This window comes from Daphnia pulicaria, chromosome 2 (assembly GCF_021234035.1).
Source record: "Daphnia pulicaria isolate SC F1-1A chromosome 2, SC_F0-13Bv2, whole genome shotgun sequence".
In the NCBI taxonomy this organism is placed as follows: domain Eukaryota; kingdom Metazoa; phylum Arthropoda; class Branchiopoda; order Diplostraca; family Daphniidae; genus Daphnia; species Daphnia pulicaria.
Genome location: NC_060914.1, coordinates 5667344 through 5692635, shown reverse-complemented (window position 1 = coordinate 5692635; position 25292 = coordinate 5667344). Strand labels below are relative to the sequence as shown.

General features: G+C 39.7%; 3 protein-coding genes and 1 long non-coding RNA gene across 6 annotated transcripts; 1 reads left to right on the top strand and 3 right to left on the bottom strand.

Moving 5' to 3' along the window:
* Positions 1-10333: 10333 nt before the first annotated feature.
* Positions 10334-17831, bottom strand: LOC124327569 (ATP-binding cassette sub-family C member 9-like). Its single transcript, XM_046786532.1, has 8 exons — positions 17279-17831; positions 16274-16483; positions 12368-15874; positions 11998-12296; positions 11679-11874; positions 11049-11605; positions 10692-10989; positions 10334-10621 (listed from the first exon to the last, which is right to left on the bottom strand). The coding sequence occupies exons 1-8, from the start codon at positions 17714-17716 to the stop codon at positions 10508-10510; spliced, it is 5619 nt and encodes a 1872-aa protein (XP_046642488.1). The 5' UTR covers positions 17717-17831; the 3' UTR covers positions 10334-10507.
* A 1123-nt stretch (positions 17832-18954) lies between these two features.
* Positions 18955-20511, bottom strand: LOC124327588 (3-oxoacyl-[acyl-carrier-protein] synthase, mitochondrial-like). The gene is made up of 4 exons (XM_046786563.1): positions 19960-20511; positions 19699-19896; positions 19519-19635; positions 18955-19460 (listed from the first exon to the last, which is right to left on the bottom strand). Exons 1-4 carry the CDS (start codon positions 20468-20470, stop codon positions 19015-19017), a joined length of 1272 nt encoding a protein of 423 aa, XP_046642519.1. The 5' UTR covers positions 20471-20511; the 3' UTR covers positions 18955-19014.
* Positions 20512-20579: 68 nt separating this feature from the next.
* LOC124327578 (sodium- and chloride-dependent GABA transporter ine-like) lies at positions 20580-25171 on the bottom strand. 3 transcript variants are annotated; one of them, XM_046786549.1, is made up of 13 exons: positions 24868-25167; positions 23484-23693; positions 23199-23423; positions 23082-23131; positions 22911-23013; positions 22623-22845; positions 22289-22556; positions 22197-22215; positions 21926-22135; positions 21735-21857; positions 21512-21642; positions 21061-21438; positions 20580-20999 (listed from the first exon to the last, which is right to left on the bottom strand). In XM_046786549.1, exons 3-13 carry the CDS (start codon positions 23365-23367, stop codon positions 20856-20858), a joined length of 1818 nt encoding a protein of 605 aa, XP_046642505.1. In that variant the 5' UTR covers positions 23368-23423; positions 23484-23693; positions 24868-25167; the 3' UTR covers positions 20580-20855. The 3 variants fall into 3 exon arrangements, with proteins under 3 accessions (XP_046642505.1, XP_046642503.1, XP_046642504.1); XM_046786547.1 differs by lacking the exon at positions 23484-23693 and having other exon boundaries at positions 23199-23422; positions 24868-25171; XM_046786548.1 differs by lacking the exon at positions 24868-25167 and having other exon boundaries at positions 23199-23422; positions 23482-23669.
* Positions 24106-24525, top strand: LOC124327615. Its single transcript, XR_006916199.1, has 2 exons — positions 24106-24180; positions 24249-24525. It is a non-coding gene; the product is annotated as an uncharacterized LOC124327615 (long non-coding RNA).
* Positions 25172-25292: the final 121 nt, after the last annotated feature.

Below are 25292 nucleotides of genomic sequence, written 5' to 3'. Positions count from 1 at the left end.
ATTACACCTAGTCTAATTATTGTTTCAGATCGGTATTTTGGGTATGATTTCGTAGCTTGTAAAATTCTCCTTCAGTTTTCATTCAAAATTCCGATTTCAAACAATAATCCTAACGCTTCACCCGTAGAAGGAAAATGTTACGTAAGTGCCTTACAGAAGAAACAAACTCCGGCAAGATAGCGTAAAAGGACCAGTTGAAAGTCTCGAAATGCTTAACGCAACCCAGTTACACCAACAAATAGTCCATAAGCACAACACCATAGTATGGGGAGAGATTTCATCAATTGATGCTGAAACTACACCACTTCTATACGGACAAGCTTACATTTAATTAACACAGACGGACGACTGTAATAGTCTCAGTCACCTAATAGATAATACGCGTCAGATTGAAATAATCTTCTTCAACAATCCAGACATCAGCGAGGCAAAACAACCTATATTCCCAGTAGAAGGAATGCCTAAAACCTTTTTACAGTTCCCAAGAAACACCAACACCACCTTTTTCACATTTATACAGCCGTATTCCTCCCATGTAAGCATTGAAATAACACAAAAGCACTACTATGCAGGACCCTACTCAAAGAACCTGAATGGCGTGAAGCACACCAACAAACAAGATCAATAACATCATAAACTATATTCATTTTAAACCACGAGGACATGGAAGCAGCCTCCGGGTAACGACTATACTGCATCTCTTACGCATGGACAACAATTCAACTTGGAACCCCTAGGATGATAACCGAATCGGACAAAAAAACCAAAATCGAAAAAGAAGTGCAAGTATTCATGACTTATGACATCAACAACGTCAGTAATGGAAAACAGCCTATGAAATAAGCCATTTATTCATTTTGATTCCGAAACAACTCTACCAAACGGACGACATTTTGAATATATAGGGTGGATCACTCTACCCGAATTAAACAGACACCTTTTGCTTGGTAGCAGTCAACAACCCATTTTATATCTTTTAAAAACTGTTTCAAAAACGTATCACACTGGATTTATGACCAACAAACAAACCAAATAATCTGTGAAGAAAACCATTTAGGCTTGACGGCAATTGAACTAATAAACAAACTTGATATGTTGTTAATCCTGACTACTTCTAGTCAAGGGAATGACACCCTGACAGCACAACAATGAGTTTTTGAACAAATCAACGCAAACCCAGGTATATACTACCAAGAAAACCACTTTAGAAGAAATTTAAACTTTCCACCTAGAATAGTGACGACTGGTTACCACCTCGTCTACTACTACTCACCAATCTTTGGAGACCTTTTTATGGTCAACGAAGTTCAAGGAAACATAGTAAGGTACCTAATCAACTGGGTACTCTTAAAGACAGGAGAGGACAAAAACAAAAAATGTGTAACTTATCACGGATAAGTAAATCTTCTTGTATAGAGACATGTAACCCAAATTGGATTCGTTTCCAGGAATGTTTAAATAATCATTTATAAAAAGTAACGACTCGTTAGTACAAACGCAAACATTCGTAGCTAGGTGAAGCAACGATACGACCGTTGAACAATAAGCGTTGCAATATTCGCCAGATTTCACCATTCGACCATTTAATACAAAAAATTGCATAAAAGGCAATAGCACAATATTAATCCTAGAACATTTACGTGGATACCAGTTCAATCTGGAAAACTTTTGACCATAGAGGACAATTTATGGCATCAGACAGAAACAGCCTAGAAATACAAGGTACGAATAGGAAAGGCCTAACCATTTGGAATGGAAGGCTGGGTCACTGTCACGACAAAATAAGGATTCAAGGTATAAGCTTCGCCACAAATAACATAAAAAACGACGGAAACACCATGAACGAGTACAAAAAGAACAACATAAAACAATGCCGAAAACTACCAGAAAACCAGCATGGATCCACCAGAAAAAAATTCATCAATCACCTCACAAAAAAATTGAATTGAATATTTTTTATAGGCCTATAAATAGTAAAGTAAATAAACAGACGTAAAAACCAACAAGGACCAAAACATCGGTTCCACTGAGCCAAAAACTTGATATATCTGCGTCAATCGAGACAGACACGCAATCAGACAGCTCGGAACAAATAATAGATTTACCAAAAAGTATCAAAGAATTGACCAATTACTGAAATATCAAATCAAGAAAATGCGCGAGAAATATAAAGTAAGAATTTAATCGAAACACGAAAAAAATTAGAAAAAAAATATGAGTTATTTCTCAAACATAAAAAAACCCAAGCAATAATCCTTTCCCAAGCTAACGGAATCCTAGCAGCAGCAGTGCTAGGCCTACCCGTTTGTAGCAGGATACATGGATTTGGACCAACAATGGTACTACAGCAATGTGCATTCAAAACAATATCTTTAACTGTTGTAGAGAAGCAATTTGAATCCCAGCCATATTTCACATATGCTGAAGAAATCTTTACAATTGGTATGGACGGACGGTGTATCCATCCATACTTTGATTGTTTCTGTAAATCACACTATATGAATTTTAATAACTTCTTAAATAATGCTACTAATAGTAGCGTACTAAAAGGACTAGAAAAAAAAAACAAAAAAAATATTCAGACACAGTTGAAGGGACAACAGGGTTATTCCATGGGAACTGCAGAAAGGGGATTATTCATCAAAGATAAGTATAAGAACTAACAACTTACTTGCTTTCGGTAACTGTCGTTACAACGTAAAGGGTAAATTTTACAGCTATCTCTAGTTTTATTTACTGAAACATTATGGGATCAGAATCACAAAATGTCACGTTAATAATACAAAACATCACTAAGTTAAGTTTTGGGTTTCTCGATAACCAAAGCAACATAATTTGTGTAACATAACTTTAACATTGATTTTTCTGAATAGAAACAATTAATGCTTAATCTTTCTCATTCCATGTTGCCCATTTCAGAAAACGTGTAATGTTATCTACAAATTCCAATCTCATATTTAAAATCGGTTTTTCTATCACATTTTGGATTTGATTGAATGAAAAATTTGATCCATTTCCTGCCCTACTATGTTTTTTATGGTTTCTCATCTATCTGGTTACTGTCTCAATTTTGGTTAAACAAATGTCTGTGATGAAAAAGACGAAAGAAAATGCCGGTATAATTTTTTTCCCGCAAGTCATTTGCTAATTTTTAAAACATTGATCAAATGTTTTTAGTTTTTCCAGTAAAAGTGAAGTATGACGTCAGGATGAGTCGGTTTGAAAGGTAGATGAAACTTATTTTGTTTTGAACTAATTTTGAGTTAATCGAGAGATAAAATGGCAATGTCCATATCAAATTTTCGTTTTTCACTACCCCGATAAAAAGCAAACATTAAAAAATCATCCAATTTCAAGATTTCAAATTTCAAACCATGAATCACAGTGTGTGAGAAACAAAACAGAAAGTCGAGAAAATACCCAAATACAAAAAAAAAAATATTTCTGGGCCTTGCCCTTCTTTCTCATTTCATTCTTCCTCGAGAAATTAACACACAACTTATTGCAACACAGCAGAAATTACAGGAAAAAACTTGCAGCAGCGAGGAGTTTCAATAAGCACAGAAATATCTTATCGTTACTGCACTATAAACAGCAGGCGTTACTACTGATATATTGTCAAATTTTGTAAAGTAACGGTCAAAGCACCGTATGATCGAGAGTTGACCTCAAGTTGGATCGTGTGCCTGTTAAGGATGCTATCCATTCCGTTAAACGAATATACTCAAGAAGTTCAGAATCTATCAACAAGTTTTTTTTTCCAGAAGGCTTGCAATTTTGCTAGTTGATCAAGCACAATTAGAAACCACTTAATAGCTACAATGACCGACCATGATGTGCAGTAAGGTATGATCAAAGCACACACCAGGACTAACACCAATGAGTTTTTTTATTACTCTTAATGTGGTAATTTTACTTGATGGTTTTTACTCAATATAGAATACAAATTCTCGATCAGAAAGGATTGTCTGCTACAAGACGACCGTTTCACCGTTACACAAAGAAAAGTATGCAGTGGAATACTATAGTGTTGAAGTAACATTCGACAACCTGATTCGGACTGGTTGCGGAAACCGAGGGTTGCTAGGCAACCGTTGGGCAGACGCAGGGATTTGTCTGCACTGGCAACCGACAGCGTGGTTCTTTCTGATCGACGCCGTGACGCGCGTCTCACGTAGCAAACTTAGTTGCTTCCAACGATTCGTATTTGATTCTATTGTGTCGATTAATATTGTGATCAATTGTGTGGGTGAGTTATGATACCTGTACTACCTATGATCAAACCGGAATCTTACAAATAAAACTTATGTGTTCTAACATATTGATCAAGAAAAATTAGCAACAACTAGTTACAATCCTAAGCACGATGCCCACTAGGTATACACTAGCCGCATACCTTTTCGCTTTATGTAACCTTAGTAACTTTTCAAATGGCATTACTAGCGCTTTCAAAATTCATTTAAGGTAGAAAAAATAAACAAAAACACTTTTTTGCACAATATAAAAAAATGTATTGATGCGATAGAGCTGTTTTCTATTTAAGCGGATAAATAATCCCCCAAACTGTGGTGATGATCAACCAAAAAACGAATTCTTATTTGACTGGTGATGAAATTTATCGCTTCGTTAGAAATATCATTGCAGTTACTACAGGGTTGGGCAACTTTTACACCATACAAAAGGCATCGAAATGATCTAATTACGTTATCAGGATGGGTAATAAATTCAACGTTTTTTAAAGCGGGAACGTTTTTTGCAATTAGACCGCCGACCCGGGCAAATGGACAAAAATTGGTCATTCCAGCAGTTTTTCAGAACTTCAATCACAAATTTATGTACATTGCCTACATTCAATTTATGTCCATCGAACAAGGAACGCTTTTGTCCATAAAAATAGCCCAAACACTCAAACCAATACAATCCATTTTCAAAAACGATTATTCTAGACAAACACATCCCACAATCTTCCGATTCCGGATAGTAATTTCTATGTGATTTCCCATAAATCTCAACCCAAAACTTATTTTCAGTGTCCTGATATCTTAAGGCAGCTAGACCGGCGGTTCGCACAATTTCGATCAATCGTACAATAAATTCTATATAACAATACAATATATTATTAATTACTATACAAGGCAATGCAACGTTGCGTTTTTACCTGGTACTGTTAGTAACGTAAGAGAAATACGACGAGCACCGGCAGGTAGGCTTTGTTCTTCAGAAGACGAGGTGGAAATGTTTCCTGACTAGAATAGATCAAATAAATGTTTTAAAAAATAAACTCCTTGTTCCTACAATTAAAAAGATCTTACTAATTCTCGTTGCCTCTTTTTAACATTTTTGGCATGTGGCAAATCCATTATGGGAGAAACTTTACCGGTCGATAAACATGCAGTGCAAACATCTCCTCCATCAACTAGTTTACAATTAAAGGACCTCACGTGGTAGTCTGGAACAGTCCAAAAACTTCCATCCTCACACGAATGGTCATTCTTGTGATGGCCTTCGGAATAACTACCATGCCCCCGACAAACAACGCCAACATTTAACTTAGAAAAAAAAACAGTTTCTAACATTGCTTCATCGATAGATGACAGTTGAATTGCCGGATTCAAAAAGAATGCCAAGAACAAACAGATGGAATTTTTCTGTGATAATGCTGCAGAACAGATGAATAAGGGAGCAGCATAGTAGGGCGCTTGAATGGACTTTGGCTTCAACTATTGAAAAGCTATAAAATTGTCTAGGGTATCAACAGACATTTCACAAGTTTCTGCAAATTTTATCACCTAAGCCTGTGTTTCTCTTGAAACTAATAAAATTAATACAAATTTTCAAGTTGATAAAGGCAACCACAAGATTAAAAAAAATCACCTTGTCCATAAGCACGTGACGCAATTGACGCATAGCCGGTAGTCGGGATCAAATTCGATTGTTCAGCAGCCATCTTCTTTACACGTATTCTGAGACGAGCGTTAAACCTTCACGAGTAGATTTAGACTATAAGGCGACATTGGTCACATCACAAGAAATGAATTAATAATAAAACAAAATACTTTGAAATGGCAGTGAACTTCGGTGATTGCAATTATGAAGGATGGAGATAATATAGGAATGAAAATTAGAACGGACTTCAAAAAATCTGTTTATATTCCCGATCAGCAACCAAAATAAACTAGACAGCAATCATTGTAAAGGGTGATGCAATAGGGGGACAATGCGAAGGGATTCCCGCTTCTGAAAGACAATCGAACCTACAGTATGGCAGCACACAAAAATCTAAGTAGGCATATTTTGGGAGAAGAAGAGCCTACCCATTTAGCAAGAAACTACTTCATGGCTCATGGGCTAGGAAGAAAGCGAAAGGTAGGAAGAAAAGAAAAGAAGGAAGAAAACATATTTTTTATTGCGAAATAATGAATGGAACCAGACAGGCAGTCTAGAAATTTTGTGGCGGGAAATAAGTAATAGCCGATATGCAATAGCCTTCGGCTTAAAGGAGGGGTGTCATCATGAAAACGGATCAAGCGCCAAAAGCCAGGTAAAGCAACGAGATCTGTTTCAGCAGACGGATTCTACCCTAAACTGCTGCGTTTCGCGATTTAAAAAATGCATGCATGCAAATTAAAACAAATGTCGAACAGCCCTATGCCGTGAATTAACTAATCAAGGTTGCTTGAAATTGAAATGATTTAGAACTAAATTTAGAACAATTTTGTATCTACTTTCTTGTGTTTCTTCCTTTTTTAGTTGTTGATTTGATCTGTTGTTTTAAGATAAAACGAAGTTGGAATTAATTAACCGAGGTTCATATTGTTGCATACCAAATCTAACTAAACTATTATGACATGCCCCGGGAACAATTCTTTCTTTATATTTATATGCTTTAATTTTAGCCTTAAATATTTAAGAATATGCTTAATTACACGCAATTCACTTATCTTTTTTTAATTTGTTGTAGCCTTTAATAAGTTGTAGTCTAAAGTTAAAAGAGAGTTTTGAAATGTTGAACGTTAAATTTTGAAGTATTAACTATGAATTTGGTGTCTACTGCCGACACCTATCACTGTATATGCATAGAACTGGGCAATAAGTGTCTTTTATAAGTCTTTAGGTATTGTTTACACTATTCTGGGGAATGTATCCAAAAGTAATTTGAAAATATAATTATAAATTGGGTATTGAATTAAGGCTGTAATCACATTTCATAAATTCTTTCGTATAAAAGCTCGGGTATCCAAAAAATTTGTACTTTTTACTACAAAATTACACTGTCGCCACCAGACTAGACTCCTATGCCTCTAGTCACTAGAGGCATTACAAATTTCGACAAATTTTGAAGTGGAACCCTTTGAGGTACAGGGAAGGGTTCTCTGAGTTAACTTTATTGTAAATCATTCTTTATTTTCTTTTGGAGTGAATAATTGTGCATCTTTTGGCACAAAGAAAAAGATTTTAGCTTGATTTTTAATATTTTTTTTTATTTTTGAAAACGCCGTATTTAACACGGCGCATATGAGTACCTTATAAAGTGAACGATACCGTAGTGCCCTGGGGGTTAATCCTACGACAACTTTGTGTGTGTAAAAAGATTTAGATCACCATAAGATCTACTCAGGAAAAGAAAGAAAAAAAATCTAGCCCAAGCTGTTCAAGAGTAATTGCACTCTTTCTAAGACACGTACAGTACCTACCGGCGAAGTTGGTAGGGGAGACTGGAGTAAAATGGGACACCGGGTCAAAAGGGACAGTGGGGGGAAAAATAGTAGATGTTAATAAAATTTTAAAATTTTTTAGTATGTTATGTAAATCTGTATAATCTACTTCGGCATGAAATTTTGTTGATTTTTGTCAATAACTGCATGAGTTATTGACAAAACTAAAAAAACGGTTTTTATTTATAAATTTTTGTCTCCGCCATTTTATGTTTATAGAAACAAATAAACGGTAATGGCATGTAAATTTAATATTGAAATGAAGCTGATTCATTTCTTGATCGTTTAAAACAAAAATTTGAATTTTAGACCAATTTGTTTAGACGGTATGAACTTTTTAAAAAAAGAGTCATAATCGGGTTGTTTGGGACAGCCGTTTTTGCCTAAAATGGGACAGTTACGGACCAATCAGCGTACAGCATTTTTAAGAGGCTCGATTTCCTGACCTAGCAACGCAGGATGTCCTACAGCTCCATAAGGGTTTTTGTATATATAAGAAAAAAGGTTCATTAACACAATAATTTAATTGAAACGTTTATAAACTCAAAGAGTCTATACAGTGGAACACTTTTTCAATTTTTTTCAATTTTATTAATGAATTTTAAGGCGAAAAAGGAGGACGTCCCTTACCACCCACCCCAGTGTCCTCACTTACCCCCAAAAATAGGCTCCTCCCATAAATCTGAGTAAACTTTAAAGGTCTTTTATGGGGAAATGGTTTATTATAAAATTATAAAAAAAATATGGGGGGTACATTACAATAAAGAATACATAAAAAAAATTTTTAACGAAATTAAAGAATTAGTTGGGGAGATATAGGGGGCAAACGAAAACCGTCCCATTTTACTCCAGTCTCCCCTACTGCGTACCAACTTCGCCCGTTTTTACATGGCGTCTTATGGCACTACGCAACTTTAGTTTTTATTTTTTTATGAGCAACCTAGTTGCTGTAGTGTTGAGATTTTTGGGGAGGGGGGTCACTACATAACTGTTAACATGAAAAAAAATACGCCCCCCCCCTTTTTGTACATTTCCCTACCCCCTGGAACTGGCGCCATGCGTAACCGCTTCGCCGAGCGAAACTTTGGGCAGTTGCCGTGCTTTTCTTATGGCGCTACCAAAAAAAAGGCCCTGTTTTTCAAAAATCATTAAAAAAGAACCGCTATACTTACGCACTTCTAGCTTTTACTAAAAGATGAAGAATAAGCCAATCTTCATTTTAGGTAATTCAATTTATTTTTTTGTTAAAGTTTAGGGGTGTAAAAGAAAGAAAAAGAAAAAAACGGCAAAATTTCTCGTCTCTGAACAAGAAGTTGCTATGCCTACCACTAATGAGACTCATCATTCGGGGAAAATTTTGCCGTTTTTTTCTTTAGGAAAACTAACTTTGAAATTTTTGAAAAATTACTCTTAAAAAGCTTTCGGAGGTAAATTGAAGTGGAAGATCGGTGGTAACTTTTCACGACCGCAAGAAGATCTTATTTTACTTGGACAACCAAATTTATTAAAATAAAGAAAAAAATAGTAAACAAAAAGAGGTAATAATAAAACAAAAAGGGTTAAAAAAATAAGAGTGGGAAAATACAAAGTAAAAAGAAGAATAAAGACGAAATCGAAATCGAACATAAAAACCAAATCAAATCAAATAATTAATACTCTCCACTCCCATAGCAGAAAACTTGTCTTGCTAGGGAAGATCCAAACTTTTTTTTTTCTTTTTGTTTACACTGCTGAGCATGCACCGACATTTGGAAGGTTACGCAAAAAAAGCGAATTCACTGCCTAGGATTCGGCAACCAGCTAGGTAACAAATACGCAAATTAAATTTCTAAAACAGTATTAAAAACCGATGAAAACCCCATTCCGCAATGTATCAAATTTTGACAGAATTATGTAAAAAATTTGGTGACGATTGGTCATTCAGGGAAGAAACGTATAAAGGAATACATAATGGACATTAAACCCTCTGAATTTCACTACTAGCTACTACTACCCTACCCCCTATACCCCACACCCTATATTGTTAAGGACCTTCGTATATAAATATACCTCAGGGATAACTTGCATATAATCCCATGGGAATTGATAGGTTTCCTATCGAATCCGCGTACAGGCAACTCATCCGCAAATAACGGGTTGATCTGTTAGAATTCTTCACCGTTAGTATGTGTACATTTTTTTTTCAATTAAATTGCAATCAATATTCAGTTAACGAAATATTCAATTGTTAGGCCTATAATAATAATAATAATGTACGTATTTATATGGCGCCTTTCCATTATATGCTCAAAGCGCCTTCAGTTTCCAATTTAGATGTGATTGAACACACCGCAGTATATTTAACGTCATATCCTTGAAAGCAATCAAGAATCCTGTGTTATGCATACTCTTAAAGTTTCAACTTTCAAAGTCCGCGGGTCAAAAGTTCCGCTTTAACCATTCACGTTCATATAGCTATTTACCATTAGATTTAACATTACTTCTTGTCTTACCATAACCTTTAGATTTACAGTATAAAATGTTACACGCGAACGGCTTGCCATAGAGTCTTAGTGATGGCACTTCCAATATCAAGCCCATTTTAGAAAGTTTTCAACTTTTCATTATTAACGTTTTCATTTTTAAATAGGCTTGTTGCCCACTTTATTGGCTATTTATTGAACAATTATGGAAAAAAAAACATGGAGATTAAAGTTGCATTTGCGCAATATCTGCTAAATAACAAATAAATTGCTTTGGGAATAATGGGCAGTTGGGTCAAATAAAGCTATAAGATATAACAGTAAAATTTTTTAATCGAAAATTGGCAGCTCGTTTAGCACTTGATCTGGTGTTCCCTGTAACACTAGTTGTCCACTTTCAATGACGCAAATCCAGTCACATTTCTTCAAGCTCGACACGCGATGCTGAAAAAATAGTATAGAAAACGAATTGGATTCAATTTTGTAGCACAATATTTTTAATAAAATGCCGTACCGCCACAAGAATAACTGTTCGGTCTTTAAATAAATTGTCCAGGCAATGATGTAGTGTTTGTTCTGCCTCTGTGTCCAAGGCACTACTTGGTTCGTCTAGAACGAGAACTGGTGATGGTCGAAGAGCAGCCCGGGCCAAACTAAATAGCTGCTGTTGCCCTACACTCAAACTGCAACTTCCTCCTTTAAATAATTCTCCGTCCAATCCGGTGTTTCGGAAGGTGTCTTTGAGGTTTACTGCCTCTAAAGCGGCCCATAATTCTTCGTCGGCTATTTTATTTTCCGGATCCAAGTTATCTCTATAATACGTAACTGAATTTTATATTTGTGCTTAAAACAACAATTTTAGAACGAATACCTGAGAGTACCGGCAAAAATGAGTGTGTCTTGCGGAACAGCTGTTAACCGAGATCTTAGAAAATGGGGTTCTAGCGAAGCAATATCAATTCCGTTTAATTTGATATGACCCGAAGCTGTGTCGGCAAGTCGAAAAATGGCGTTGACCAGCGTCGATTTTCCGCTGCCTGTTCGTCCGCAAATGCCGATCTTTTGACCGTGCGCGATAGTCAAAGTGAGGTCCCGCAACACTGGCTCTAGACTGCGGTGATAGGTAACAGACAGATGCACAATTTCTATGTCACCTTTGCTCGGCCATTGGCTGTCAACAACGGCGCTTTCACTTGTCGATTCACTTTCGGGTTGCAAATGAGAGTAGTGCAATACTCGCTCGACCGCATTGAAATACATTTCTAGTTCTGACCAAAAACGAACGACCCACTGAAGATAGATCGGCGTCATTAGCGTGTAACTGATGGCGAGGCCAACTTGACCGGGAGTTAGATATTCCGGTTGGTTTTTGTGAACAAACAACGCCAGCAGCATGGCAACCAATACCACCGCCGCACCTAGCGAATCCTGACGGTCAAACAAGTCTTTTCAATATTGAACAAAAATTGTGTGCATAAAAATGAATTATCGTCTAGTGTACCAGAGCAAAACCAAGCCAGCGGTTGGTCGAATTGAGGACTAGAACTGCTGCCGAATGGGTATCCATATGTTCGTACATGGTTTGTAAGAATCGCCGCTGCTGGCCAAATGCTCGTACGGTCGACAAACCGGAAAGTGTTTCAGTCAGATGAGATACTACGGGCCCCTTAGACAGGCTTTCCAAACGCTGTAGTTCTCTACAGTAGACATAACCAAATTATTAATTCGAACTCCTTATTGCAATTTATTTTTTAAAAAAAAAGAAACTAATGATAAATGGAATCAAGGATTAATTATGATGACTGTACAGTATGTTGTACCTGGCAGATGTGCGGAAGAATCTTTGGAGCAAGTAGAATATGATGACAATCAATAGGGCTAGTAGAAGGGACCACGGACTAATGGCAACGTTGATAACGATGGCTGACAAACACATGAGCACGAATTGAACAAGTCGTTGAACAGTTGTTGCCAGTTTCTTGTCAATCATAGACATATCGCTGCTAAATCGATTCAATATACGACCGGTTGGTTCGACGTCAAACAGGTGTGTGTGACACCGTGACAGACTGGTTAACAAATCGTCGTGCAACCGCTTCCTACCCTGATTCCCGGCCGCCTAATAAGTTCAAACGGTAAACACATGTTAAAATATACTTAAATAAAACTATTTAGTACGCCTATTTTTACCTGTCCGAGGATGTTTGTCATGAGGGCCGCTACGACAGATACGACAGACAGCAAGACGTAAATTCCGAGGTAGAAATAAGAACTGCTGTTCTTCTCCGTCTGGTCGGAGATTTCTAGCGGCTGTTGATCTTCGTACGGCAAGTTATCTGCCGAGGACGACGAATCGTGTGCTTCGATCTGGTAAACTACTAGCCAGTAATCGGTTGCAAGACGAGCGCATTGCCAACCGATAGAGCCGCAAAAGTAGCTCAATGTTAAGATGAGCCCGCAAGCGCGCGCATAAAGCCAGTAAAGTCGGCGGGGTATGCGACCGTATTGCCGCTCTTCGTCGACAGCTGCAGGATCCCGTAAAAGTCCTCGTTCTTGATCTGAATCTTCCGGATCGGCGTTGATTTCTTCGGAGAAACCCGAGGCAGTAGACAGCAACCTCTGCACGCCCTGTTGCTGGTGTGCTGATTCTTGTTCCGGCTGTGATCGCCTAACGGTTAACAACGAATGTTCGCTATCGACGCTGATTCTTCTCTCAACGCCGTCGACTTCCGATGAATGTTTACCCACCGGAGTGGAGTAAAGCCGGAACAAAGACGGTCTGTAGTTGTTGGAATTACTCGACGTTGTTCGACTGCTGTTACTGCTGCTGGTTCCCTGCGGATTCCAAGAGGAATCAGCCAGCGGATGAAGCGAGACAACTGGTTGATTGATCGATCGTTGGGAAAATCGATCCCTCGATCTCGTCCGCCTCCGATTAACGAACGAAGAAAAGGCGGCCGACGATCCTTTCAACGAAAAGGAAATTGAGCGAGGTTGCGACGGTGCGGTCGGAAGGGCTTCCGGCAACGGCCCGTTGAGTGAGCTGAGATGGCGAGTTCGCAAATGTTTCGATCCGTAAGGGCAGGACATTCCGGCATCCGGCAAAAGTTCGTCGATTGTCATCTCGTCCGTCAGTAGCGGAAGATCGTGCGACATGTGAATGGACAAGGCATTCAAACGGCTGGAGCGTCGCTTCCATCGCTGCCCGTGTTCAGAATCCGTCGGCTGGATCGTGATTTCGTCCTCCTTCCGGCTGCCACCCGCCTTAAAAACGTAACCAGTTTTTGTGACCAATCGGAGCATGTTCCACCTGTCCTTGGCATTTCCTTTAGACAAACTCGAGTCTTGGTCCGACTGGCTCGACTGGTTCAATAATTCCGGCCAGACAGACGCTACTTTTTCTGGTGGGCCCTGGACGAAAATGTTGCCGGAATCCAGGACGATGACGTGATCCGCCTGCAAAGCGTATTCCATGTGATGCGTTGCCATAATGACATTCCTTCCTTGGCGCAAGAGAACCCGCTGGATAGCCTCCGAAAAAACGTGTTGCGCCACGGCTAGATCCAGGGCGGCGAAAGGATCGTCCAGCAGCAACGTGGACGCGGGCGAGTAAATGGCTCTGGCCAACGAAATGCGGGCCTTCTGACCGCCGGAGACGTTTTGTCCTTTGGATCCGATCAGTGTCGTATCCCTCTGTTGAAACAATTCCACATCTTGCGTCAGAGCGCAGGCTTCCAGCACTTTGCTGTAGCGTTTGGCGTAGAGAGCGTTGCCGAAAAGGATGTTGTCCCGCAGAGATGCGTGCATCAACCACGGCCGCTGAGCCACGTAACCGATTTGGCTGCTGGCCGATGAGGACCATGTCAAACTTCCGGTTTTCATTTCCAACTCTCCCAGGAGGGCCATCAGCAAAGACGATTTACCACTGCCAACGTGGCCGACGATAGCCGTCAGCTTGCCTCGCTTGATATTCAAATTTATGTCGGACAATTTGAAATCGCTTTGGTTGGTGTCAACGTCCATGGGATGCCAACTGAACGTCGCGTGACTGATCCTAATGGCCACCTCTTCCTGTTGGTCCAAACAGGCCGATTTCTCCGATTCGGAGCAGCTCTCCAAGCTGCTGGATTGCTGGTGTTCTTCGTCTTCGACAATGTTTTCCAGCGTGCGGACAGAAAGCGATTCGGTGGTGGTGGAAGGATTCGACTGGACGCTGTTGGATTCCATCAACGGATTCGGATGATGATGGCGCTGGACGTTAATGTCCGACTTCCTGAAGAATTCGTTCAGTCGGAATGTGCTGTTGCAAGCGGCAATCAGCTCCGGAACAATAACGGGAATGATGGTTAGTGGAACGGTAAATTGATTGATCAGTGCCAATCCCGAGAGAGCTTGAGCGGCCGAAGGGGACGTTCCGGAAGCAGAGAGGAAAGGATGAAGAACGAACGTGAGCAAAGTCAGCGCTACAGTCGAGGCTTGCGTCAGAAAAGTCGCCCACGCCCACTGGATGGAATAGGACCAAAGGTGTTGCAATTCCTTACGCCTGACGGCCCGGATTCGACTCAATCCGGAGCGTTCCCAAGCGTAAAGCCGGAAGAGTTTCATGTTCGACACCCATTCGTGAATTTTGGCCAATCGCCTGCCGGCTTCTCTCATACTCGACTTGTTTTGATGGGAGATATTGCGTCCTAATAGAAATTGAGCTGGAACCATCAGGAGGAGGCAGAGCAGGGCGGCGATGACGCTGCCGACGCCCAGCTTCTGGTGCAGCAAGTACAACAGGATGGCCAATTTGAGCGGGATGGCCCAAAGGTAATGACAGAGGCACAAGAGGACCATGGTGTTATCACAATCTTCCGTCAAGAGTTGACTGAGTGTTCCGGCATCGAGTTGCAGCGTCGCAGAGTCTTCCGTTTTCGGATGCTCTTCATCGTCTGTTTTGTCCGAGTCGACGGTCACTCCACTCAGCGACGAGAGTCGCAGCGATTTCTCGTACATAAAGGACTGAAGGGCCGTCTTAAGCCGGATGCCCTCGACGCAGAGGACGTGACTAGACGCTTGGGAGAGCGTTCCCTGCAAGAAGCTGGACAGGAAGACTATGACGGCCATGATGTAGCCGTTGGACAAAAATTCCGTCACCGTTGGGTAGTCGAAATGAGCGCCAGCAGTCGCGTTGTTCGTACTAGTGGAATTTATTGAGCTGGACGTTGAATTCGTCCCGACGTAGTTGACCATCACTTGAATGCCGAGCGGCGCGACGTAACCGACCAAATCGCCGAGAAATTTGAGCCATCCGCCGAGCAAAATCGCCGGCCACGAAAATGTCCAATAGCATCGCCAGAGGTTCGGAGTCTTGGTGTCGAGCAAACGCCGGATTTGTTGGCTCAGTTGGGAAGCTTTGTAATCATCCGGAATGGGACCGAGATGTTTTTGCTCCAGCGGAGTCCAAAATCCGGCCATCAGGAGTGGATTTAGCCAGAAGAAGGTGGCTTTTGATAGAAGGTTTGACTGGCCGTGAAGGTAGCAGCATGCTGGGCTTTTGTCCGCTTGGCCTGCAAACGCTTGTTGCTGTTGTTTTCCCGTCGAAACACACACCGAATCCAGCGATCTTGTTGACGCCATGTCCTTATTGGGTGGATGCATTTCCTTTTTCTTCGGTTCAGACAGATTTTTGGGTTCTGCCGCTGATCGCCTCCCCTATAAATGGTCAACAAATCACTAATAAAATATTTGTAATCATCTTTAACTCATTTAAGCTGCTGCGAAATAAATAGGTGGGGAAGATTCGAAATAATATACAGCGCACGGAAAGTCAGATTTTTTTTTTTACAGTTAAAAGATTTATTATCTGGATGGACCGTACACAACTATAGTCTTAGTATTGTGTCCCTATTTATCTCAGACATCCTTTTTGGGAGATCCTGTTTGAAGCGATTCGATACTTTTTAAAAGTAGCCAAGTACCTTTAGCAATGGGAAGAGGAAATACTTTGCATATGATCATTCATTCGAGATTTAATTTGTTCCGGAAATTATTGTGACGCAAGGATGCAAGAGAGAAAAGCTATATTGCTTCATGGCGGGGATTTTTTTTTACCTGGAATGCTGTTGAGGCATCGACGATGAGGAGGAAAACGGCCAAGAAAATCTTGATCCAGGTGGTGACTAGCTGCACTTCCACGGATTTGAGGGCGGCCGTTTCTCTGACGTCATTGACACGAAAGTGATGCCAACGAACGAGATTGAGAATGGTTTCGGCTAGCCAATGCGGACATGTCCATAACAAATAGAGACCACGCTGCCATACCTGAGTTGCATGCAAATGAAGTAGTCGATGAATAAACGAGATTATTATTTGTGAACATTTTCTGGCATCCTTAAACAAGTCGAGTTTGATTGTCTGTGATCTCAACAGGTATACTATCTATCACGCAATATTTAGCTCCCGTCATCAAGACGGGTGCTGACTCATACAAGAACTTGTTGTGAAATTATCCCTAGTTTCACTCCGATATGTTCAGAAGATATGCTAGCACTTGATTAAAATGACCCACATACTCTGATGTGGTTAGAGAGAGAGAAAAAAAAAGCGGCTAAGCAGTAGCTCTGCAGTATTAGCAAGACACACGAAACGGATATTATCATTTGAACCGGTTATGATCCAATGAATGTGATATCTCCCAAAGGCAGCCTATAGAAAGCGGGAAAGCGCTTCCTTCTTGAAAAATGACATTTCAAAAGATTACACCATAAAAGTCACGCGGGAAAGAAAGACTCGGGCTCTCTAGCTGACTGATCATTTCCTGCCCGTCACCAATTCGGAAATGAAAGAAGAAAAAACACTTGATCAAGAACTGGCGGCTTGTGGTGAGAGTATCATTAACAGGTCAAGGACTTCATTTCCAGTGTGACTCGTTTAAACCATTTAGACTTCTAGTCGTAGGAAGTTGACAATATTTTTTTTGTTATTTGATGACATATCCTATATGGTGTGGAGTGTTTCACGATAATTATTTGTAGGGTCATGTTTGATTTAAAATTGACACCTCGACATAGTATATACGATCAAATGAAATGCAGGAGAGAGATTAAAAATTGGCACCTCGATACGATCAAAGTAAACGCAGGAGAGAACGACGACCAGGGCGTTGCAGACGGGCAGAACAAGCGACACGATTGCGATTTGCAAAGGGTTGCTCTTCCAAATGAGTAGGGCATCTCCGAGATCAGTTAAATGAGTCAGGAACAGAGCAAAGGCCAGCAGCCAACGGAGGTCGTGCAACGAGTAACGGGACACGACCGCGCTGTGATTCCGAAGGAGTGGGTAGGTTCGTTGAACGTTTTTCGCGACACCGCAAGTATAGATGAGAATTGAAAGCCAAACGAAAGCCACAATTAGGTCTCTGGCCACCACCGATACATCCAACAAACATTGGAACTCGTCCACTTTTTCTTGACCCTGATGGTCGAATCCGTCCGGTTCATCACGCCGTTCACAAAAATATGTTCCGAGCCACTGTGTCCAGTTGTACTCGTTCATCCTTGTATTCACGCGGACAACATTACAGAAGAAACTGACTGATGAACTTGCGCGGTGGACAACAAAAACAAATGTGGCCCACCTCCTGTTTGGCCAACTGCTCAAGAGCAACTGATGCCCTTCTCTTTTTATCCTCGACTTGCCATGCACGAGGCTTTCACAAGCAGTATTGTGACGTTAAGAGGAGAATGAGCACACAGACACCCAATGGATAGAGAAGACGGAAATATGAAAAGATGGAGAATTTATTTTTTTAATAATCCCAGTTGATGTTTTTTAAAAGCACTAAGAGAAAGTTTAGCGTACAAAACCTGGCTGCCGGCCAGATGAGGTTGGAAAAAATAAAAACTTTCGCCGACGCACGTATTACATGTTCTTCTTCCATTATAGATTTATAGGTAAAAACATATCCTCCTCTTCCTAGTTTTCTTTGTACACCCAAAACAAGGGAAACCGACAGACGGATAAATAATGATACTACCCAACGTAACAATAAAAACAACAGAAAACTTTGCGTAATGATTTACATGCGTTTTAAAAAAGGTGTATACATATGTATATATTTATTCTGAAACTGCAATTTTGTTTTCGTTTGTTCTGGTTTTTTATCAATGCATATCGCCAGGTGAAACTGTTTTTATACTACTAAGTTATGTGGTATAATTTTTACTCTGTGATGATATTTCTTATTTCCATTGTTGAGTCGGGTCATTAACCACAAATAGCAACTAAGGAGCGATTACCGAAATTTCTCCTCTGATTTCATCAAAGTACACATTAGAAAGCTTTGTATCTTTTTTTAAAGAATCGCATCATCCAGCAATCAAACTCAAATATTGAATTACATTCTTCTCACTTCTATTAACATTTGACATGTCTAGAGATTAAAAAAGAAAATGACTTAAATTTTGTTGAACCAAAAGTTCCGATAAGAACAAAACATAAGCAAATTGCCGAATATCGGAATACGGAAAACGACTGCGGCTATAAGAAGAATGAATAACAATGAGGCAATAAGATAGTCGTCGACATATACACCGCCCATGGGCAGAGAAAGCTTATTTTACGGACAACATCACGACAAACAATGGAAGAAGGCAGGCGTCAGGAAAGCTTTTGTCATGTAGAAACGCTGACCCGACAAGACGTGACTGCCGTTTTTGCAATTGCTGCACTTCAAATTTAACCGTCATCGTTCATTCAAGATTCAAAGGAAATGACAAAAAAAGACAAAATTGTTGCACATCAACACTTTTTTTGTTTAATTATTTATTTTTATTACAATAACGAAATTCTAATTAAGGCGAAAAGGAAGCTATGCACAGACTAGCGTTAGTTCCACCAAAACCAAAAGAGTTTTTAAGTAGAATCCGACGGTTTTGGCCACTTTCCAACGACCACGGTAATGGATGGCTCGGTGTGAATCTAACTAAATCCACCATGGATGGATCAGGAGTTTCGAGATTGATGTTTGGAGGTAATGTTGAATGATGGATGGACAAGATGGCCAAAATTGTTTCGATGGCTCCGGCTGCTCCTTGCCCGTGGCCGAGTGAACCTTTCATCGAGCTAACCCACGGCTGCTTTTGGCTGGACGACGAGAATACTTTGTTTATGGCACGTACTTCAATCGCATCGCCCAAAGGTGTCGAGGTTGCGTGAGCGTTGACGTAGCCAACTTGTTCAGCGGACAACCTTGCGTCATCCAAAGCATTTTGCATTGCTTGAATGGCACCGGTACCTTCTGAATAAAACCAAAATCGATTAATTTTTTAATCAATAATAATCATTTTTAAAAATACCTTCTGAAGGTGCCGTCAAGTGTGAAGCATCTCCGGAGGTGCCGTAACCCAAGATTTCTGCATAAATCTTGGCTTTCCTCGATAACGCGGAATCCAATTCTTCCAAAAACAGAATACCTATTCAAAACAAATTACATTCGTGACCAACTGTCTTGTAATTGGAAGAAATATATAATTCACCTGCTCCCTCCCCCATAACAAATCCATCTCGTTGCGTATCGAACGGTCTAGATGCTTTTTCGGGACTGTCGTTATGTTTGGTGGATAAAGCTCGTAGACGAGAGAAACCTGCCATGCTCAGCGGTGAAATACACGATTCTGTCCCTCCGCAAACCATTGCAGTAGCAGCTCCGTGACGGATAAAATTTGTGGCATCTCCTAGAAAGAGCAATTGGGCTTGGCTGATTTCTTAAATGGTAGACACAAAGCATATGTATATACCTATAGAATGAGCACCAGTAGCACATGCTGTGGAAACTGAATGGTTCGGGCCGTGAAACCCATGCTTGATGCTTATTATGCCTGCAGCCATGTTGGTTAATATTCGTGGAACAAAGTAAGGGCTAATTTTGGATGGGCCTTTGTTCTTGAGAATGTTGGCAGTTTCAATTATGTATTCTAAATCAGACATCCCCATACCTACGGCAACACCTGTTCTCTTTCGAATAGTAGAAAAATCTACGATGCCAGTATCTTTAACTGCTTCGATAGAGGCTGCTAACGCAAATAGTGAAGCTGGCGACATGGTGCGAATTTCACTGGCTGCAGTGACGTACTCACTTGCGTTGAATCCAGGTACTCTAGCAGCTACTTTAGATGGAATTTTATCATACTCTGGGCTCTCAAGTTTTCGAACACCACATTTCCCAGCTAATAATGCATTCCAAACATAATTAACTCCGCAACCCAGTGGAGTAACTAGTCCTATCCCGGTCACTACAACACGTTTCATTTTGTTTACTGTCGTCAGTCAAAAATGAAGAATCGTCTGCTAGTGTCACCATAGCAACAAAGAAAAAAAAGGTAAACAAAGAAAAAAAAAGGTAAATAAAGAAAAAAAAGACGTATTTACGACGTGCGACAGTCCTGTAGACAGGATCTGTCTTGTCTCTGCATGTATTGAGGGTGTGCACCGTAATTAGCCCGAAAGCAATCGGTTCCCGCATGATTGCAAATGAACAATCTACGTGAAACATGTATAACAATTATAATAAAGTACTTGTTGGTCGCCTTTCTGTAAAGTGTAAACAAGTTCGACTAAATGGAGATAGGACGAAACGAGAACATTGGGAAATACAAACTATGGTATAGAGTACAAAAAGTTATACCATCTAACATCAATCTGAGGTTAGCTGCTCCATACATATTTCATTGTCTGCATTATTTGCTGCAGTTCCGTGATGAGCTTCGTGTTGCTTGTTCAAAGTTTTGCCACAGCAAGGACATTCACGAATTGGAGATCTAACTGCTGATTTCAGTTTCTAGTGACAAGAAAACCTTTTTGTTAAAATGGATTTCATGATTAGTTTTGTTTAAAGTTACCTCAATTATGTTGTTTCCTTTCGCTTTAACAACTGCAATAACTGCTAGTATAGGAATGGCTAATAGAGACAAGGAGGAAATCGCCCAACCCATCCCTATACTCCACCCAGGGAATATGTACTGACCCTTATTATAAGTTGGAGGTTCATAATCCGCAAGACTAAAAATCCAAATAGCCATAATCAGGCAAGGTGCAGCCACCATCCAACAACCTCTTATATAGAAATTGGGTAGTTCGCCTGTCATATCTCGAACATTGCGGGCTAGCCTATTTGCGCCATACACCCAAACAATTGCTATGACTTCAAAGAAAGCAATGTACATCAAAGAAATTGCGGCAGCGTAGTAATCGATCAGCGTGAAAAAGTATATTCCACCCTAGAAAAATAAACCAAACACACTGATTTAAAAAAAAAGTATCAATAAATCAAATAATAACGACTTATCATACTTGCATAACGTTGGGGAGTCCGCATAAAAATGACACGAAACACACCAGCAATACTAGAACTTCGTGTCGCTTTAAGTGGAGGCGAATCCATCTGCCGTAAGCATCTTTGATTGACGTAATAATTACTTCGACTGTTGAATCGACGAATAAAATAAAAAATTAGCAATTAATTGATTGAAAACAATATTTATAATTAAATTGTTGTAATAAAACGAAAAATTACCCGTTGCGAATTGACTATCAATTCCAAGGCAAAGCAACATGGCAAAGAAAATAACCGACCACACTTGAGGAAACGGCATTTTGGACAATGCGGCAGGATAAGCGACAAACACAAGCCCGGGACCTGGAATGGTGAAACATTCAAAGATTATTTTCCGCTGCTAACAAATCAGAAAATATTTAATCATTTACCACTACTGACAACTTCATCGACGGTTTTCCCTTGTTCGTATGCCAAATTTCCCAGAGTTCCGAACACGCATATTCCGGCTAAAATGCAAGTCACTGCGTCAGTTAGGGAAATAATCAGAGTATCACGCATCAGTCGATTATCGAAGCGATTATAACTCGAAAACGCCATAAGTGAACCGAATGCAATCCCAATCGAATTGAAATTTTGAGCTAGAATAGAGCAACAATAAATTTTTATAAAATTATAAACAACATAACATTTAGAATTTACCAGCTGCGTTGACCCAAACCTTGTGTAAATAATAAAAAAAAGGTATAAATTATGCAATAAAGGTTACCACATATGTTAAATCGAATAAATACTTTTGCTTCTAGAAGTGTTTCCCATTTCGGTGAAAAGAAGTACAGGAGACCTAATTCAGACCCGGGTAATGTGAGTGCTCTGACGATGAATGCCCCTATAAAGAGGTACGGCAAGGTGGCCGTCACGTAGACCACCTTTCCCGAAGATTTAATGCCTTTCCACAAACAAAAGTAGACTAGAACCCAAGCAACTGCGAGGCAGGCTAGAAGTTCCCAGCGCATTGTGCCAAAGTTATCAATTCCTGGTGTCATTTGAAGCAATCGATTGCTACAAGAAAAAGGAAGAATTAAAAATAAATAGTTTGAGTTAATTGTGTTATTTATGGAATAATACTCATAGAATTCTTGTGGTGCGCTTATTTGGTTGGTTTCCATGTGTTCGGAACTGTTAAGTTTGGTCCCATTCCAGCAGTGCTCAGAATTCCAGTCATTGTTACAACTCTCCCAGGGTAAAGGATCCATGAAGGAATTGATTAAGTAATATATTGCCCAGGCAATGATGACATTGTAGTAAGTGGAAAGAAGGAAGGACATGACAACAGTGGCCAAACCAGTTCCTTGATGACCAAAAGATGATAATTAATTTGTAATAAGTTTTTTTCTTCTGTGACCTTGCACAGACCTTTGAAAAATGGGGAGATTTTGTGCATAGCTCCAATTGGTCCTTGTCTTGTGTACTGCCCAACTGCTAGTTCCATGTACAACAATGGGATCCCACATACAATCTATATAAGATAGCTTGCTATAATTCTAGTTTTTAAGAAGATTGTGACTATCAAATATTTGTGCATACCAACATGATGAAATATGGTACCAGAAAAGCACCTCCTCCACTCTTATAACCTGTTCAAATAAATTTTATCTGAATATTTGTTTCAAGTGAGCAGTATCATTGGAATGCAACACTTACAAAGATATGGAAATCTCCACATGTTCCCCAATCCAACAACATTACCAATGCAAGCTAGAATAAATTCTACTTTGTTTGTCCAAGTTTCTCTGACTTCACTAGGTTTTCCATCTTTAGTTTTGGGGTTAATCATGAGGGGATCTTCACACACCATTTTTGTATTTCCCATTTTGTCAGTATGATCCAAAGAACATGCAGTGTGGATCGTCTTAGTATCGCCTTGTCTGTAAAAAACGTTGTAAACACAATATTGTTAACTAAATGCAAACATGTTCTAGTTTACCGGGCGATAATGATCAAGTCTACGATATTACAGATGCGGCGATTGTGATTGTTATGTGCTGAGACGAATCCTTTTTTTGTACTCCATATAACAAACAATAAAGGTAACCGCGGGTGTTACATAACCTGTAACATGTTTCTTGCCGACTTATCTCTGAGAGACGTGAGTCGCAACTCCGGCACACACGTCAGGAAGCGGGTAAAAGCAGAAGACTGAAAACAACACCAACTGTCAGTTATCGCTGAACATTGTTGCCTTGGTTACCTGCTGGAGCCCCCTTTTCCCACTTAAGTTGGGTATGTAATCAATCAGCTGTGAACATACATGTTCCCATTAAGTTATGGCTGTAACTTATATTCGCAGAAGTGCAATAAAATACAATATGCCGTGTCAAATTATGGCTGCAGTTAAAATAATAGAGGAATAGGATCTCCATGCATGTAATGTGAGCCTCATTTCCAAATGGTTTTTGGATCAGCCCGAATGGGAAAAAAACACAAAAACAGTACCGGTCGGGAGATAAAATTTCACAATGTTGTGTTTCTGTGTTTAAATATTAAAGAAATGATTTTGGATTGGTTACACAATCTAACTGATAATTCAATCATTTATACAGTACGTATTAACCTACTCCTGCGGCTCTGATTACAATATTTACGCAAGTGTACCTCAAAGCTCAATACGGACATTACATTTTAGGTCAGAGAAATAGAATTCAACCAACTATTACAACAACAAAAATATTAATTGGACACATTTTTTTCTAGCTTCCGGTCTTCCACCGATATGGAACACAAGACTCCGTAGTATTTATGTAACTTTGTTAACAGCGGCACATTGCTGAAATGCTCACGTGGGTGATGACGCACATCGCTGCCAAAATAATTTTAGTTCGATTGGAATGTGCTGTCGAATTCGAATCCACTCCCTGTCAATTTATATTTGTAAATCTATATTTTTCGTTTTCTGTTAAAAATATAAATTTATTCAACACATTGCCAAATGCATTGTTATCCTAAACTAAGTGGAGATTTTTCCTTCTTGTTAAAAACAAACAAAAAACAGAAATGCGATTCTGTGATTGCGTCATCATTCCTATTCGCAGTTGAAAACAAGCATGTGCTTGACTACATGACATTGAATCCGAAACTGCGTAGACTACACGCATGAAAGCTATGACACCAAAAGCGGATGTCTCAGACATGGCTGATCCTGCGCTCTGCTTCAGACAGGGACAAGCAATTTAACCTTTTTTCGTGGAGTAAAGGTAAATGCTCATGGGTGTAAGACATTTTGATGCGATTTTTCCACCGATAAATATATAAAGTTAACATATTATGCAACAACATATGGATGAGACTTTTATTTACGCCTCTGTGCTCTTACGTTTCAGGTGGTTGGTCCCCGGTGGTATGTTGTGAAGAAGATTTGTAGCTTCCTGTAGCTTCGAATATTTCGTTTACCTCGCCACGACTATCGCACTGCCCTTTATCAATAAGCTCACTCATTTTTTTATAGATATGCGATAGTTTGATAAATTCTTTGATACGTATTAGCTAATGGGATTAATGAGGGAACACACGACAACGAAAACCAACGAAAATCACGATAAACCGAACGAACGAAGTGACACGAGAGCGTTAGTCGGGTGTTCATAGGCCTGAGGCTATTTGAGGTCGACTCGCATGAAAAACTCGCAACGTTACTGACTGAAAAATGGTTTCACCGTTTGTCCTTGGAGATATATTATTGTGGGTTAAAAAAAAACCATTGTTCTTTTGAAGGTTTAAATCACGCATATGTTTGAAAGA